At 39.0% G+C, this 19,605-nt stretch overlaps 1 protein-coding gene across 2 annotated transcripts in view; it reads right to left on the bottom strand.

The window, feature by feature from the left end:
- Positions 1-11,618, bottom strand: part of LOC306856650 (NLR family CARD domain-containing protein 3-like) — a 50,404-nt gene extending 38,786 nt beyond the window's left edge. Inside the window, exons 1-3 of one of the 2 annotated variants that reach the window (XM_079396011.1) lie at positions 11,527-11,566; positions 9,277-9,422; positions 3,316-5,187 (exon numbers count right to left, since the gene is read on the bottom strand). In XM_079396011.1, the coding sequence (XP_079252137.1) occupies positions 3,316-5,187; positions 9,277-9,401 (1,997 nt within the window). In that variant the 5' untranslated portion in view covers positions 9,402-9,422; positions 11,527-11,566. Of the gene's footprint in view, positions 1-2,120; positions 5,188-9,276; positions 9,423-11,526 lie in introns of those variants that run through there. The other variant, XM_079396012.1, reaches the window with a different exon arrangement.
- Positions 11,619-19,605: the final 7,987 nt, after the last annotated feature.

Raw genomic sequence — 19,605 nt, 5'->3', positions numbered from 1 at the left:
CTAAATGAAAAGCTAGCCAAAGGACAAAATTCAACAGTTTTTGATCATTATTGATCTAGAGAGTCCAGAGAATTGTTCTGTAGTGGTTTGATTGAGATTGAGCAAAAACCTAGGACTAGTTCACAAAAGTAGGATTTTAACATATTTGTGAATATTAAATGAACAATTTGATTGACAGCATTAGTCCAAGAGGCAAAGTTGCTCAAAATGAGGAGTTCTATCATATGATATGAAGATCTAGTGTTTGTGTGAATATATGAACATTTTCTACAATTTGAGGTAATTTTCTATACAAATATTTTATTTTTGAGGCCTTTTTAACTGTTATAGTGCCAGCTAAGTTTCATTCTCCATTAAACTTTGCATGGCTGTTAAGAGTCATCTTCCACATGCTTTCACTAAGTTTCGTAAAGTTTTTCATTTTAGTTTTTTTTTTTTTCGTTTTCGTTTTCGGCTTCTGGGTATAATTGACCACACCCCCTTTCTAAATGATAAAGGTAACCAAAGGACAAAATTCAAATTTTTTTTGATCATTATTGTAGAGAGTCCAGAGAATATTACTGCAGTAGTTTGATCGAGTTTGAGCGAACTAGTTCGCAAAAGTAGGTTTTTAACATATTTGTGAATAATTAATGAATGATTTGATTGACGGCAATGGTTCTTGAGGCAGAGTTGTGCATTATGAGGAGATCTATCAAATGATATGCATATTGTGTGGATGTGTGAAACAACACTTGATTACAAAGACAAAAAACTCAACTAGTGGCCGGTTTCTTTCAAAATTCGTACAGACCTTTAGGGCGATGAGCCAAACATGCCCACCGAGTTTCGTTCCGATCGACCTCCGTTAACCTTGTTTTATAGGTGCTTAAATTTGTTTGGCCAATGGCGGCCATGCTTTTTGAGATATGCGAATGTCCTCATAGACACTTGTGCCGATTTAGACCAAGACACTGCATACCAATTTTCAAGCCCATCGGACCAACGGTTGCCTAGTAATAGCTGATTTTATGTTTTTTTTCTGTCTTATAGCTCTGTCTTATTTCTGTCTGAAGTGGCAGAGCTGCGCAATTTTTTTTTATTTGACCAAAGATTGAGCTCATACATATGTGTACCAAGTTTGGTGAAGATATCTCATTCTGTTCAAGAGTTATGTTTCAATTAACATTTGGCTAACGTTAGCATAGATGCTTTTTGGCACACTGTTTCGCGCGAATCAAAGATTTTTTTCATAGTGTCCAGAGAGTGATATTCAGTGTTCAGAGAACATTTCAGCAGTGGTTTGGTTCCGATCGGGCGAAAAACCTAGGACTAGATCGCAAAAGTAGGTTTCGGATATAGGTCAATTTTGCAGAAAAACTGTGAATCGTAGAGAAACTCCAAGGATCGCAACGATGTAAAGTTTTTGCGTCTACGACAAACGGTTTATGAGCTACGGCCAAAAATGTCTGACATTTTAGTTTTTTGCATTGTAGCGACTCCGTTAGGCCGATTGGGGCGAGCCTTTGGATCTGAGTAGCGAGCAATACTACTACGATCTGACCAAGTTTCAGCTCTCTAGGCCTTATAGTTTGGGCTGCACGATCAGTTTTACCGGAGAAGAGTAATAATAAAAAACATCCTTACAATTACAATAGGTTTCAGCACTACGTGCTCGAACCCCTAAAAATATTGGTCACAGATTATTGGTCACTTTCTAAATAAAAAAAATTATAGCGCATCCACTAGTAATTATATATTAATAAATTGTTTTTACTGATGCAAATATGTTAGAAACATTCACGAATTGGAACGATCCGATTGCAGCTGTTCTCGAGTCGACAACTCACTGATTCAAATGATCCGTTTAGAGCGAGTCTCCAGTGAACTGAACTCACGAGTAAGAAAGAACCGAGAGATCTTGTGAGTGCAACTGATGCTGCGAAAAGTTACTAATGTCGAATTTTAGGATTAATTATTGTAACTGAAAATCATATTTACGTCAAATCTGCTGTAAAGGGTGATCTTTTTAAGCCCACTGAAATGCTTGAATGCAAACAGATCGATGACAGTGTCTCTGTTTTAGGCCAAAAAGGAAACATTAAAATAACACAGATTAAATAAAATAACTGATGCACGTTCATATTCCCCGCTGCTGTAACGTTAGCAGTTTTATTAAAATGCTACACATTTAGCCCTGTGTTTTATATTGTTTATCAACAGTATAAATTTTTATATTGTTTAGATCATCTAGCCGAGTAGACAGATATGAATGTTTATTCATAACCATACTGAAAATAAGTAAATATTGTTAGCTGAACTGTCTAGCTAGCAAGCTTGCTGGTGCTAAGTTGAGGAAATTTTTAGATATAAAGTCCAAATATTTTTATTCAACCACCTAGATAGATTACATCTGAGGGAAAAAGAAAGGATGTGATGTTCAGAACATGGTAACTACAGTAATTATCAGAGTGGGAAATGATGCCCTCTGGGGCATTTGGCCAGGGGTGTTTTTACACCACAGACAAGGTTTGAGAAGAAAAAAAGTAATTATGAAAATATAATTATATTTTCCTTAAAATGTTCTTCCTAACTTCAGGCCTTATTCTCATGTCATATATAACTGTGACATTCTGCAAAACAACAAACTTTAAAACACTTTTTTCTTACTGGTGAAAATTAGATGGTCAGATCAGTTTTCTCTCAGGTACATCACAATATAAGATTCACAGTGAACATGACTACATCACTCTCGTCAACATAGTCCATATCAACAACAACATATATCTCTTGACTCCATATAGTTGTTATTTTGGGAAAATCCCAGGTATTTTGAGCAATAGGATTATAAAAATATGCGCTAATATAAAATTAAATCAAGTAGTCTATATAAAATTGCGAATAAATCTATCAGTACTTTTTTACTTAAGTACATAAAAAATTTAGTACTTTTGTACTTTCACTCGAGTACAATTGAAAAAGCAGTACTTTTATTTTTACTGGAGTAATATTTTATAGTACGTATCTGTACTTTTACTCAAGTACTTGATTTGGGTACTTAGTCCACCACTGTGCATCGCAATATAAATGCCATCTTGTAGCCGTTGCACACTTTTTAAACCGTTTCATCGCATCTTTAACTTTTTATGCCGATGCACCGAGCAAATCGGGGAATCTTCACATCCCTACTATCTACTGGATTAAAAAGACCTGTCGAGACTCCTTTAAGATTCTGTCCTGTTATTTAGGAGAAAATCTCTCATTTAGGAACATTTATTATAAAGGTGTCAGATTCATTATTAAATATGATAGTTTAGTTAATGATGAAACATTCACAGAGCTTTTCTGCAGTTGATCACAGCTGGTATCAGTCTTCTTCTGCCCTCAGCTGATGTGTTGTATTTCATGGGGTTCAGCTCGTCCAGCGGCTCCTCTGACATCTGAAGCATGTAGGAGATCGTTGAGCAGTGAGCAACAGACTGTTTCTCCTCTGAGTGTTTGTCTGATTTCACAAACTCCTGAATCTCTCTGGACAGAGTCTGATCTTTCACTTCCAGCAGACAGAGGAACAGATTGATGGATTGACCAGCTGAGAGAGGATAACATTCATAATAATCATCAACATCCTCATTTTTGATCTTGCATTTAATGTACTGTGTGGTTTTACTGATGGTCTCTGAGCTGTTCTCTGTGTGTGTCAGTAGGTCCTTTAAGAGTCTCTGATTGGACTCCAGTGAGACACCCAGCAGGAACCGCAGGAACAGATCCAGATGTCCATTCTCACTCTCAAGGGCTCTATCTACTTCTGATTCTAGTAGATTATACAGAGAGGCTTTATCAAATCTGTAAAATCTGACTTCATGCAGTGGCTCCTTGTTCTTCATTAAATAGCAGTAAAGCAGATAGAAAGCAGCGAGAAACTCCTGAATGCTCAAATGAATGAAGCTGTAGACTTTCCTCTGATGAATCACAGATTCCTGCTTAAAGATCTCAGTGCAAATCCCAGAATACACTGAGGCGTCAGTGACGTCTATGCCGCTCTCAACCAGGTCCTCCTCATAGAACATCACATCGCCCTTCATCAGCTGTTTGAAAGCCACTTCAGCAAGTTTCAAAATCACTTCTCTGTTGGACTGCAGGAGTTTCTCTGGATTTCTCTCTTCATACTTCTGGTTCCTCATGTTGATCTGAATCAGCAGGAAGTGGATGTACATTTCAGTCAGAGTTTGAGGGATTTCTGCACTCAGATCTTCTTCCAGGAGCTTCTGAAGCACAGTGGATGAGATCCAGCAGAAGACAGGGATGTGGCACATGATGTGGAGGCTTCTTGCTTTTCTGATGTGTGAGATGATTATTCTGGCTTGATGCTGGTCACTGATTCTCTTCCTGAAATATTCCTCCTTCTGAGGGTCAGTGAATCCCTGAATTTCTGTCAGACGGTTGATGTATTTGGAGGGGATCTGATTGGCTGCTGCTGGTCTGGAGGTGATCCAGATGAGAGCAGAAGGAAGCAGCTCTCCTTTCATGAGCTTTGACATCAACACACCCACTGATGAAGTCTCAGTCACATCATAAACTTTCTGAGTGTCTGAAAACATCAGTGTGATTCTGCTTTCATCCAGACCATCAAAGATGAACACAACTTTACACTCCTCATAAATCTTTGAGTCCAGATCTTGAAGTTCAGGATGAAAGTCCAGCAGAAGTCTGTGAAGACTGTACTGATGATCTCGGATCAAATTCAGCTCTCGAAATGGAAGCACAAACATGAAATCTACATCCTGATTGGCTTTTCCCTCGGCCCAGTCCAGAATGAACTTCTGCACAGAGACGGTTTTTCCGATTCCAGCGATGCCTTTAGTAAGAACAGTCTTGATCTGGTCTTTCTCCTCGCATCCTGGTTCAGCTGAGGCTTTAAAGATGTCATTGCAGTAGATTGGAGTGTCTTGTGATTGTTGTGTTCTGGCTGTTTTCTCCTTCTGTAAAACCTCATGTTCTTCATTCACTCCTTCACTCTCTCCCTCTATGATGTAGAGCTGTGTGTAGATCCTGTTCAGGCAGCTTTCATTCTCCTGGAGTTTCAGTCCCTCAAATAATCTCTCATACTTGTTCTTCATGCTGGTTTTGAGCTGCTCTTTGACTCTCTGTAGTTCATCATTCACTGGTTGAGGCAAATCCAGGTCTCTAGTCTGATCATCTCTATTCCATCTGCAGAAACATAATAATGATGATAATAATAATAATGTATAATAAAGTATTTAAATACATAAAATTAAAATATAAATCATAATGTAAATCAAAACACATTTTTATTTCAGTGCATTTTCTAATTAATTTCAGGTTAATTTTCAAAACAAATTACTCTTTCATGGGAAGTGGTTGATTGTGAGGTTTTGTGGGTGTTAATGAAGTGATCTGCTCCATCTTTATTACCAGCAGCCATATCACCCTGTAGTCCAAGACTGGTTTCCCACTGAAGCTAAGCAGGGTTGAGCCTGGTCAGTACCTGGAAGGGAGACCTCCTGGGAAAACTAGGTTGCTGCTGGAAGAGGTGTTAGTGAGGCCAGCAGAGGGTGCTCACCCTGTGGTTTGTGTGGGTCCTAACGCCCCAGTATAGTGATGGGGACACTATACTGTGAAAATGCACCGTCCTTCGGACGAGACGTTAAACTGAGGTCCTGACTCTTTGTGGTCATTAAAAAAAGAGTAGGGGTGTAACCCTGGCATCCTGACCAAATTCGCCCATTGGCCTCTGACCATCATGGCCTCCTAATTATCCCCATGCAGTGATTGGCTTCATCACTCTGTCTCCTCTCCACCAATAAGCTGGTGTGTGGTGGGTGTTCTGGTGCAATATGGCTGCCGTTGCATCATCCAGGTGATGCCGTACACTGGTGGTGGTTGAGGAGATCCCCCCTCACATTGTAAAAGCGCTTTGAGTACCCAGAAAAGTGCTATATAACATGTAACATTATTATTATCTATGTTTTGATCATCATTCTGAATCTGATCAGGCATAGTCTTTGACAAAAACACAGTTTTCTCAGCTTTTTGTTCAAAATGTTGTTTTTACATGAAACTCACCCACATCCATAGAAAGAACTAAAGATCAGACTTCATAGAAGAGCCCCATGGAACCTTCAAGATTTGAAGACTGTTTGTGTGGAAGAATGGGTCAAAATCACACCTGAGCAATGCATGCAACTAGTTTCTCCTACAGGAGGCGTCTTGAAGCTGTCAGTACCGACAAAGAATTTTGTACAAAGTATTAAATAAATTTGAGTAAGCTGTTCAATACTTTTTCCCTGGGTCATTCCATTTTATTACACAGAACTTAAATTCTGAACTTATATGTTTGTTTTCTTTGTATGCATGAATTACTTGGGTTGTTACCGACATCTGGTGAAAATTTTATGTCAGCAGCACCTTTAGAAATATATTTAGTGAGAAAAATTGTGACGTGTTCAATACTTATTTTACCCACTGTATATATGTATATATATATAGTGGGGAAAAATGTATTTGATCCCCTACTAATTTTATACGTTTGCCCAATGACAAAGGAATGATCAGTCTATAATTTTAACAGTAAATTTATTTGAACAGTGAGAGACAGAATAACAACAAAAAAAATCCAGAAAAATGCATTTCAAAGAAGTTATAAATTGATTTGCATTTTAATGAGTCAAATAAATATTTGATCCCCTATCAATCAGCAAGATTTCTGGCTCCCAGGTGTATTTTATACAGGTAAGGAGCTGAGATTAGGAGCACTCTCTTAAAGGGAGTCTCAGCTTGTTACCTGTATAAAAGACACCTGTCCACAGAAGCAATCAATCAATCAATCAGATTCCAAACTCTCCACCATGGTCAAGACCAAAGATCTGTCCAAGGATGTCAGGGACAAGATTGTAGACCTACACAATGCTGGAATGGGCTACAAGACCATATCCAAGCAGCTTGGTGAGAAGGTGACAACAGTTGGTGAGATTATTCGCAAATGGAAGAAACACAAAATAACTGTCAATCTCCCTCGGACTGAGGCTCCATGCAAGATCTCACCTCATGCACAGCAAAATCAAATTAACACTGCTCTGTGTCTATATGTGTCCACACTACAGAGTGTTAAAAGTAACACTGCAGCGGCATTAAAATCAATGAGGTTATTAAAAGATTCACTGAGTGATGATTGGCCATTATTGAACACACCTGATGTTAACAAGCAGAATCCCCAAAGAAGAAAATCAAAATTTTTAAAGTCACCATTATAGTGGTCAGTGTTTACTCTAGTTGTGCTCTTGACCCTTGACTTTTTAGTATTACATTTTGTTTGGCTGTTATAATTGAATTATAGCAGCCAGACAAGCAAAGAGTGAAAGTCTTTGGTTGTTGATGACTGTATTTTGACATAATCATCCTGTAGTGACCTGAATAACTGATTTAGATTTTCTTTGTTGGTAATGGCAACACTGTGCACAACAGAAGATCTGGCATTTTCAGTATAATCGGATGTTTTTAAAACTTATTTTGATCAAAAATTTAAGAATTGTTTTTAATTTAGACATACAGACATCAAGAATCAGCGTGAGAATCACAACAACGGTGGCCATCAAAAAAAAGCATGTTGTAGCCAATCAAAACTGATTCATGGATCAGATCATGGATAAATTATGAGTAGAATTTTCTTTGTAATTTCTTTTATTCTTACTCATTTCTTTTAGTTTTGCTGTTTTATGTGATGTTTTAGTAGCTTGTTTTGTGATGTTCAGAGTTGATCTGTTTATCTAAATAAGCTGTTTGTCACCATTTTTGAGATTCATACCCTGATACTTGATGTCCGTGTGTGCCTAATTTTTTTTTTTTTCGCTGTGGAATCACAAGGCTGTTGTATTCAATAAAGGAAATTTAACTCAAACATTAGACTCTAAATGAGTTCTGTGATTCAAGCCAAAACAATTATGTTAAAACATAATCATCAGCACCACCACCTGATGACTTTCAAGGGTCACGAGCCCAATTAAAGTGAACACTGAACACTATAATGGTGACTTTAAAACGTGATTTTCTTCTTTGGTGATTCTGCTTGTTAACATCAGGTGTGTTCAATAATGGTTAATCATCACTCGATGAATCCGTGTTTGGAGGAGAAGGAATGCTGCCATTGACCCCAAGAACACCATCCCCTCCATCAAATATGGAGGTGGAAACATTATGCTTTGTGGGTATTTTTCTGATAAGGGTACAGGACAACTTCACTGCATTGAGGGGCCAATGGATGGGGCCATGTACTGTCGGGGCCAGGGCACTGAAGCCAGCCAGGGCATTGAAAACGGGTCGTGGATGGGTATTCCAGCATGACAATGACCCAAAAAACACGGCCAAGGCAACAAAGGAGTGGCTTAAGAAGAAGCCCATTAAGGTCCTGGAGTGGCCAAACCAGTCTCCAGACCTTAATCCCATAGAAAATCTGTGGAGGTAGCTGAAGGTTTCAGTTGCCAAACGTCAGCCTCGAAACCTTAATGACTTGGAGAGGATCTGCAAAGAGGAGTGCGACAAAATCCCTCCTGAGATGTGTGCAAATCAGATGACCAACTACAAGAAACGTCTGACCTCTGTGATTGCCAACAAGGGTTTTGCCAAGTACTAAGTCATGTTTTGCGAAGGGGTCAAATACTTATTTCACTCATTAAAATGCAAATCAATTTATAACTTTTTTGAAATGCCTTTTTCTGGATTTTGTTGTTGTTATTCTGTGAGTTACTCTCACTGTTCAAATAAACCTACCATTAAAATTATAGACTAATAATTTCTTTGTCAGTGGGCAAACGTACAAAATCAGCAGGGGATCAAATATATATTTTTCCCCCACTGTATGTGGGGGAAATATATATACATACTAAATTATTCATTTTGGAAACCTATTGATGATCGAAATGAGAGATTTCCAAAAATGCCCATCCCTAATTTTATAATGTGGTTTTTACAGCAAGGTCCATCTTGAATCTTCACTGAAATTCCCTCTTACTGTTAGACTACAAGAGAAGTAAAACCTGAGCATTTGCTACAGAACAAGGTTTTCATGCGACTGTAATAAAGTCTGACAGTAGGACACGAATCCAGTCTGAAAACACTGAGTCATGAGAGGATCTGAGTGTGTGACTCCGAAACATGCAGCACATAAACATTCATTCAAACACCTTTCACAATCCACTGATCACACTCTCATATGACAATGAGCTCAATCGACTGTAAATTATTAGATCCCTGCATTATTAAAGTAGTAGTGTTGTGTCTCACCTGTGGTCAGAGGTCACTGGATCAACACTGAATTTAGGAGGAGGACCCATAGATCTGTCACTCTTCAGAGACACACAGCTGTGATCAGGAGATGAAGATCTCTCACTGCTTTCTCTGTTCTCCATAATGACAAACTGACTTCAGACCTGCATATGTAAACATAAGGGAACAAACACACATAATATTGTGATTATTATTGCAGTAATTGCAGTGAAAAAAACATCTTAACACTACACACACAAGGAGATTGAAAAGAATGTGGAGCTTCAGACTCAGCAGCTGCAGCAGTTTGTGGAGGATCCTTTTCTTCTGAATCCATAAAGTGATGCTTTACTGACTGTAGTGAAGAAGATCTGAAGAGTGATCCTCATGAGCATCGTCAGTATCTGAGCTCACTAATGCTCTTGTGTCTTACTGAACATATTTGACTTCAGCAGTAGGAGAAAAGCATCAATCTGTTCAGAGCTTGATGTGTTTCTGCTGCTGTAACACATATCAACTAACTGATCATGACATCTGATGAGGATTATTTTCAGAGCTGATGTTTCATTGTTGAAGCGCTGCTGAAAACCCCTCAAATCTCAGACATGCAGCCCATTATATTTCTCAAATGTGTGATAGCTGCTCTTCCTCCACAATGAGTTTCACTGTTTCCACCAAACAAACAAGATCAGTAAAACAATTAATAATACAAATTATGTTAACCCAAATTTCACTGTAATCATATTATTAGCACATTTTATTATTTATTATTTATTTTTTTGTGAAAAAGGTGCAGGTGCCTCTTATTTGTATATTATATTCATCAGTCTATATACAGTGGGGAAAATAATGATTTGATCCCCTGCTGATTTTGTAAGTTTGCCCACTTAAAAAAAGAAGAGTTTTATCATTTTTACGGTAGGTTTATTTTAACTGATAGAGACAGATTATCAAACAAAAAAATCCAGAAAAAAAGCAGCATACAAACGTTAAAAAAAAATTAAGAATAAGTATTTGACCCCTTCGCAAAACATGACTTAGTACTTGGTGGCAAAACCCTTGTTGGCAATCACAGAGGTCAGATGTTTCTTGTATTTGGCCACCAGGTTTGCACACATCTCAGGAGGGATTTGGTCCACTCCTCTTTACAGATCCTCGCTAAATCATTACGGTTTCTTGGCTGTCTCTTGGAAACTCAAAGGGAAACTCAAACCTTCAGCTACCTCCACAGATTTTCTATGGGATTAAGATCTGAAGACTGGCTTGGCCACTCCAGGACCTTAATGTGCTTCTTCTTGAGCCACTCTTTGTTGCCTTGGCCATGTGTTTTGGGTCATTGTCATGCTGGAAGACCATTTTGGTCTCATCTGACCAGAACACTTTCACCCAGTTCTCCTCTGAATCGTTGGAAAACTTCAGACGGGCCTGTACATGTGCTTTCTTGAGCAGGGGGACCTTACGAGTGCTTCAGGATTTCAGTCCTTCACGGCATGGTGTGTTACCAATTGTTTTCTTGGTGACTATGGTCCTAGCTGCTTTGAGACCATTGACAAGATCCTCCCGTGTAGTTCTGGACTGATTCCTCACTGTTCTCATGATTATTGAAACTCCACGAGGTGAGATCTTGCATGGAGCCCCAATCCAAGGGAGATTGACGGTTATGTACTTACAAAATCAGCACAGGATCAAATTATCATTTTCCCCACTGTATAAATAAAGCAATTTCTGTGAGGCCAGCAATCCTAATTATTGAGATATCACACAGTATCATAACTGGAAAGAAACTGAGTGATATTTAATATTGGAAAAAGTTAAATTCTGAACGCTTATTAACATGTTACTGTAAGTCTTTTATTTTATGTTTTCCTCTCCTAAAAGTTTAAAAGTTATCTCAACATCATCATTCAAATATCTCAAACACTTTAATGAGGGTGTGTTGTTTTTATAGCAGAAATACATTTATAAGTCAGAATCAAACTCTCAGTAAAGCTGATCTACAGAAGCTCATGTTTTCTGTTTAAATCTTTATTTCCTCCTTTGATCACCTATATTTCCGATTGTAAAGAATCCGTCAAATAATCTCCACTAAAAACAGAATCTCTAGAGCTCTATATCATTATAATCCTGAAGATGAACTTGTGCAGCTTCATCCACTTTTACAAGCGACACAAATCACTAAATGTGTTCAAGTTTAAAGATCGGATTTGACTCGACAGAGAAAAACTACGATAATATTAACTTATATCAGAAGCCGAGATTTTAACTTACCTTAGTGTGATGTTTATGACAGTTTTTAAGTCTTTAAAACTTCTGCATTTTTTCGAGTTTCCTTTCGGTTTCGCTTCAGATGAGTGAAGAATGCGCATGCGCGGAATTTTGTTGTTTCATAGTCCTTAGTTTATAGAATCTATGTTAAAGTGAGTGATGGATCTATGATGTTAAGCTGCTTTATGATCCTCAGAAACATACTCATGATGCTTATTCTCTTAAAGCTGCACAGATGTATTTGATTGACTGTATTCTGATTGGACTGGACCCATCTCTAGTCACAGCCATTTACCACTAGTAATATGGAAAACCAGAAATAATTATTACATATGCTGATATGAACAAGCATAATGTGAAAATAAATGTATGTTTTTCTTCTGTGTTTGAGTTTCTCTGCGATTCATGAACGAGGGACTCTGCATTCATCTCATTCTTTTGAGGATAATAAAGTCAGCAGGAATTTGTCAGACATAATTCAGAAAACTTCAGTGTTTAAATAACCACACATACAGAGATAAATATGTTTGTCTGTAGTATTATTTAGTTGATTGTTAGAGACTCTAGGAGCAGGAACCGCTGTGATCTGTTTCTTAATAAACACATGATCTGCTCATCAGGTCAGACAACTAACTAGTCAAAGTCTCTCACCCATCAGCTTACCAGGAAATATTAGTTTCTTCAGCGTACTTGTTCAGTCTGTCTGGATGAAGACTAGAGAGAGGAACTATAAGCAGATCTTTCTGGATTGAGATCAGAAATGCATCAATAAACCTGAATGCAGGTCTCTATATAATCTAGTCTCTTCAGTAGAGAGCAACATCCAGCACTCTCCCTCTTTGAACTGTTACAGAGCTCTGAGCACAGACCAGACACAGAAACAGTTTCTTCCCTCAGGCAATCCATCTCATGAACACTTGAACTCTTAACAATAAACATGAAACACACAACACTATCATACTTTTATGTTTTGATTTAACACACATACTTATTACATTTCAAATTTGCACCTAACATACCTGGACATACTGAATTGTCTATTTTGTATATTGTGTTTGTGCTATTTTGCATATTGCCCATTTTGTATATTTGTACATTATTATGATTATTTTTTATTTTTTTTTTAATTATTATTATGTGTCCTGTCATTCTGTCGCACTGCGGAGCTACTGTCACTAAAACTAATTCCTTGTTTGTGCAAATATACCTGGCAATAAAGCTAATTCTGATTCAGTTTTTCTCTCTTTTGTTGTTAATATCAACTCAATTCATGTCAAATCCAGACTGTATTCAGCTGTTTTCAGTTCCTTGTTTCTCTTTATAGGTCAGAATGAGGATGTCTCTGGAAATCCTGTGTTTTTGTCCTGCTCTTACAGTGAAGTCAAGACATGACCGTATATTCAGACACAGTGAATATAGAAGACATTATTCAGAGAAATGCTTGACTTTTTCCAGAAGAGTTTAGAAGGGAAGCTTCAATCTCATACTCACATAAGTATGAGAACTTTTACTTATTTAATTACTGCTCAGTCCAAGAATGTTACTGCTGTTCATTTCACTTACAGGGTCAAACAGCACCAGACAGAAGGAAAAGAGCAGACTATTTTTATTATTGATCACATTTCATTATTGTTCTGTCAACCTTTAGCACAATATTTTGTAGTTTAACCAATGAAGAAATAAAACTGAGCTTTTGTCATGTTTTTATTATTGATTAATTAAAGTCCACACATGACAGACAGATGATTGGAGACAAAACGACTGAGATTAGAAAGATGTTAGATATTAATAATGGTGAAGAGTCAGAGTAGATGTGAAAAACAGTCAATGCGTGTCTCATGAGTTTTGAATATACTGAAGTAAATATGAGAAAGATGGACAGATATCTTGAGCTCATTTCTGATGATTTGACCTGGTCTTTGTTGAAGACATATACGTCTGGAGCACGACGCATGGGAAGAGTTGAAAGAGTAGTATTTCACTCTGATTTCAGAAATATTGATCTACAATACAGTCAAATAAACATATATTGATGATATTAAGCCAGCAGCATGAACAGGTACGTTTGATGAATTCTGAATGAAACGCTGTTTAACGCGTACTTCTCAACAATGAAGGTCTGATGGAGTTTGTGGCTTGTATTTGTGTTTGGCTGCTGTGTCAAATTCTTCATTTAAATATGTGCAGTGTCACATGATTAGTGCAGATTGTCACATGACCAGAGCAGAATCTTGAGAAGATGATGACTGCATCAAAGCTCCAAAACAAAAGGCTAGTAAAATATGTTAACATAAAGATATGACAAAGATTTGTGGTCCACATGACACCCTCTTTAGGGTGTCTAGTATTAATCTATGAATTCACATATATACATGTTGATGGTCACAATAGTGACAGCTGGGATAACAGTGAACTTAGGTAAACAATATAAATCAATTGCAGTTGCTAGTGAAAATTACAATAAAATGTTGCAATGACAAAATATTACATTAATACAGAGAGTCTCTCTATCATTTAATATCACACAGCGACACTGAGGAACCAGAATAAACCCTGAATCCAGCACAGAGGGGTTCAGTGAAGTGAAGTGACATTCAGCCAAGTATGGTGACCCATACTCGGAATTCGTGCTCTGCATTTAACCCATCCAACGTGCAATGGAGAAAAAAACCTTGGGAAAAACCAGGCTCAGTCAGGGGGCCAGTTCTCCTCAGGCCAAGCAAACCAGCAGTTCAATTCCAAACTCCAGCAAAGTCAGATTGTAAGGGCTCAGCTGGTTCCAGTGGTCTTTCCCGATGGCTGTCTAAGTGGCAGGGTCCTCGATGGGGATCTGTCTCTGGCACTCATCCAGGTGTCTGGCCTCCGCCTACGATCAGGGCCACATACAGATATACATATAGAAACGGAGAAACAAACAGAGACATGATTAGCATAGCTGCTGTTCCATCTAAGCAAAAATGATTTGTTCAACCCAAGCTAAAGAATAATAATAATGTACATTTGATCAGATATAACTGCAGTACAAGATTATAATATGCATTATGTGAATGCTTGGCTAAAGAGATGTGTCTTTAATCTTTAATGTGTCTTTAATGTTATCAGGAAGGCTATTCCAGAGTTTGGGAGCAAAATGTGAAAAAGTTCTACCTCCTTTAGTGGACTTTGCTATCCTAGGTACCACCAAAAGTCCAGAGTTTTGCGACCTTAGGGAGCGGGTTGGATTGTAGCGTGGTAGAAGACAAGTTAGGTACGCAGGAGCTAAACCATTTAGGGCCTTATAGGCAAGTAATAATATTTTGTAAATGATACGGAACTTAATAGGTGCAGAGACTGTAAAATTTGAGTAATATGGTCTTATTTTCTTGATCTGGTAAGAACTCTAGCCGCTGCATTTTGGAATATCTGTAGCTTGTTTATGGAAGATGCAGGACAACCACCTAGTAGTGCATTACAATAGTCCAGTCTAGAGGTCATGAATGCATGGACTAGCTTTTCTGCATCAGAAACAGGTAGCATTTTTCGAAGCTTGGCAATGTTTCTGAGATGGAAGAATGCTGTTTTTGTAACATGGGAAATATGATTTTCAAAGGACAAGTTGTTGTCTAATATAACACCCAGATTTCTGACTTTAGAGGACGTAACAGTACATCCGTCTAGTTGCAAATTATAATCCACGAGATTCTGTGTACTGTTTTTTGGTCCAATAAGTAATATCTCTGTCTTATCTGAATTTAATAGGAGGAAATTATTGGTTTTGCAATTTTTTACATTTTTTACACAATCTATTAGCTTAGATAGTTGAGAAGTTTCATCTGGTCTTGTTGAGATATATAATTGAGTATCATCAGCATAACAATGAAAACTAATCCTGTATTTTCTAATAATATTACCAAGGGGCAACATAAAATAGCAGAAAATCAACACAAAATAGCAGAGGACCTAGGACAGATCCTTGTGGTACTGTCCTACCACTGTCCTACTGGGGTGGTGATGGCGCAGTGGATAAGACACATGCCTTCGGTGTGAGAGACCCGGGTTCGAATCCACTGTGAGACACCAATGTGTCCCTGAGCAAGACACTTAACCCCTAGTTGCTCCAGAGGCGTGCGACCTCTGACGTATATAGCAATTGTAAGTCGCTTTGGATAAAAGCGTCAGCTAAATGAATAAATGTAAATGTACTCCATACTTTACTGGTGATAATTGAGATGACTCCCCATTTAAATGAACAAAGTGGTAGCGATCGGACAGGTAGGATCTAAACCATCTTAAAGCCTGTCCTTGAATACTAATATAGTTTTGCAATCGATCTATGAGTATATCATGGTCTATAGTGTCAAACGCAGCACTAAGATCAAGTAATACTAGCAATGAAATGCAGCCTTGATCTGAAGCAAGTAGTAAGTCATTTGTAATTTTAACAAGTGTAGTTTCTGTACTATGGTGGGGCCTGAAACCTGACTGAAATTCTTCATAGAGATCATTTTTTTGCAAAAAGGAGCACAATTGAGCAGACACAACTTTTTCTAAAATTTTAGACATAAACGGAAGATTTGAAATGGGTCTGTAATTTGCCAGTTCATTAGAATCTAGTTGTGGTTTCTTAATAAGAGGCTTAATAACCGCCAGCTTGAATGGTTTTGGGACGTGACCTAAAGATAACGATGAGTTAATAATATTGAGAAGCAGTTCTTCTGCTACAGGTAACAACTCTTTCAGTAGTTTAGTGGGTATAGGATCTAATAAACACATTGTTGGTTTAGATGCACTGATAAGTTTATTTAGCTCTTCCTGTCCTATAGTTGTAAAGCACTGCAGTTTTTCTTTGGGTGCGATGAATGAAGCTGAAATACTAGACGCAGTAGAATCTACATTTGTTATTGTATTTCTGATGTTATCTATTTTATCAGTAAAGAAATTCATAAAGTCATTACTATTAAACTGTGAGGGAATATTTAGATCGGGCGGTGTCTGTTTATTTGTTAATCTAGCCACTGTGCTAAATAAGAACCTTGGATTATTTTGGTTATTATCTATGAGTTTGCGGATATGCTCTGCCCTGGCAGCTTTTAGAGCCTGTCTATAGCTGGACATACTGTTAGTTAGTTTTTCTCCATTTGCGCTCAAGAATACGAGTTTTTTTCTTGAGAAAATGGGTATAACTGTTGTACCATGGCGCAGTACGGTTTTCTCTAACCTTTTTCAATTTGAGGGGGGCAACAGCTTCTAATGTATTAGAGAAGATAGTGCCCATGTAGCTAGTCATTTGGTCTAGTTCATGTGTATTTATGGGTACACAGAGCAGTTGAGATAAATCAGGCAGGTTATTTGTGAATCTGTCTTTGGTGGCTGGAACAATAGTTCTACCCGGACGATAACGCGGAGCCATATAACTAATATTAGTAATACGCAGCATGCACGATACAAGGAAATGATCAGGAACATCATCACTTTGAGGTACAATATCTATATCAGTTAGATCAATTCCATGCGATATAATTAAATCTAGCGTATGATTAAAACGATGAGTGGGCCCGGTGACATTTTGCTTGACTCCAAAAGAGTTTATTAGGTCAGTAAACGCAAGTCCTAACACATCATTTGTATTATCAACGTGAATGTTAAAATCTCCGACAATTAGCAGTTTATCAACATTAACTAATAGATCTGAGAGGAAATCTGCAAATTCTTTTAGGAAATCTGTATATGGCCCTGGCGGTCTATACACAGTAGCCAGAGCAAGAGATAGGAGAGATTTCTATTGCATATCTAACAGTGTAACATTAAGCAGAAGTATTTTGAATGAGTTAAACCTCCTGTATCCTGTTTTGAGTAACATTGAGAATATCACTATATATTGTTGCAACACCGCCGCCACGACCAGTCTGACGGGGCTCATGTTTATAACAGTAGCTTGGTGGAGTAGACTCATTTAGACCAAAATATTAATTTGGTTTCAGTCAGGTTTCAGTCAGGCAGAGTACATCAAAATTATTATCTGTGATCATTTCATTTACAATAACTGCTTTGGATGCGAGTGATCTAATGTTTAGGAGCCAAGCTATAAAAATAATTTTTGTTAATTTATTTTGCGTTTTTCTGGTTTAATTACGATCATATTTTTTCTAGATCCTGCATTAAATTTATATTTTGACCTCGCTATTCGGGGAACAGACACAGTCTGTATAGATTGGACAACGCAAGTACTTCTATCTTTTAAGTGGGTAGAACAAAAGTCATCATAGCAGTTATTTGAGAGTTGGCTTACTAGTCAGATGGAGCGTAGCGTCTTGGAGATGTTGTCCGACAGGAGTTCCGCTCCGACTCTGCTGGGGTGCAGGCCATCAGCACGGAAAAGCCTAGGACGCTCCCAGAAAAGATTCCAATTATTAAAAAAGAGCAGCTTCTGTTCTTTACACCATGACAATAACCATTCGTTCAAAGCAAACAGTCTTCTGAACCTTTCGTTTCCTCGTCGATATGTGGGAAGTGGTCCTGACACGATGATCGTCGCCGCGGGCGATGTGCTGCGTACCGTCTCGATCAGGCTCCTGTAGTCCCTCTTCAGTGTCTCCATCTGCCTCAGCTTGATGTCGTTAACCCCCGCGTGCAGCACGACAGCACCGATGCTCTCGTCGCCCTTCAGGATCGCGGGTATCTGCGCAGAAACATAGAGAACACGAGCACCGGGGAAACAGTGAGTGTGCACTTTACCTTCAGCTAACGTAGCACGGACGTGCCGGACGATGGAGCCTCCGACGATCACAGCGTTGCGTTCCGTCTCGCGGAGGGGAGCGAAGCGGTTCCGGGTGGAGATGAAGGACATCTGTGAAGATCGCGTTCTGGGTGCACAGGGTCTGTGCAGAGAAACACACGGAGTAGAGGTGGTGGGAGTGTTAGAAGCGTGCACTTTACCTTCAGCTAACGTAGCACGGACATGCCGGACAATGGAGTCTCCGACGATCACAGCGTCGCGTTCCGTCTCGCGGAGGGGAGCAAAGCGGTTCCGGGTGGAGATCTCGAAGACCGGAGGGGGGGAGGTCGTGGCCCGGGGCTTGGCTCGCGTCTTCCGCTGATGGCACACCCAGGGTCCGTGGCGTCCTGGCGCCGGAGTGAAGGACATCTGGGAAGATCGCGTTCTGGGTGCACAGGGTCTGTGCAGAGAAACACACAGAGTAGAGGTGGTGGGAGTGTTAGCAGCGTGCTGTATACTTACCCCGGACTTGTGAGCGTCAGCCTGGGATGTTTCCAGAGCGGCTCGCCGTTTTTTCAGCTGGGCCTGCTTCTCCACCAGGTCGCGGATCTGCTTCTCCACGGCTTCCAGCTCCAGCTGCACCGAATGCAGCTCGAACGTGTCCTCACCTGCACTCAAAGGTAGACACAAATCCTCCATTTAAGCACGTAACAGTGAACAATGGTAATGTGTGTGAATAGAGTATTAGCAGTGTAAGCGAGATTAGCGGCAGCCACGCTGCTGATGCTAACGGGTTATAAGCTAATAACAGACTCGAGAAATCAAAATAAAACTAGTGATAACAAGGCGCTCTGATTGGTTTTGTTTTAGAATGCTATAGTGGATATATTCACACGTTATAGAAACGAAAATGATAGTGTATAAAATAGTTTTTAAGATAGAAAATAGACGATAAAGAATCAACTTGACGGAGCTCAAACTCAAAACACGCAGTCATAAAACAGCGCATGCGCAGAATGTCCTCAGGAGTGAGCACAGTTTACACTGGTGTGTGTATCAGAGACGCTGTAGAAGGACAGAGAGCCGGTCGGCACGTCCACATACACTCCTGCCCTCTTAGAGGATGAACAGCCTGCAGGTATATCAGTTCTGTTATTATTTTGACAGACAGAGAATCTGTTATTAGAGCAGATCAGACTCCAGGATTTGTCATTGGATCCAAACATACAGTCATCACTCCCTCCTTTCCTGCTGATTCCTTTATATGACACTGATATAACAGCACCATATCTGCTCCATTCAGTCTCCCAGTAACAGCGTCCAGACTCTCAACACCCAGAACCTGAAGAAACTCATCAAATCTCTCTGGATGATCAGGATACGGCTTA

The sequence above is a fragment of the Barbus barbus genome (assembly GCF_936440315.1).
Source record: "Barbus barbus genome assembly, chromosome: 37".
In the NCBI taxonomy this organism is placed as follows: Eukaryota; Metazoa; Chordata; class Actinopteri; order Cypriniformes; family Cyprinidae; genus Barbus; species Barbus barbus.
This window is presented reverse-complemented; position numbering and strand designations above follow the sequence as displayed.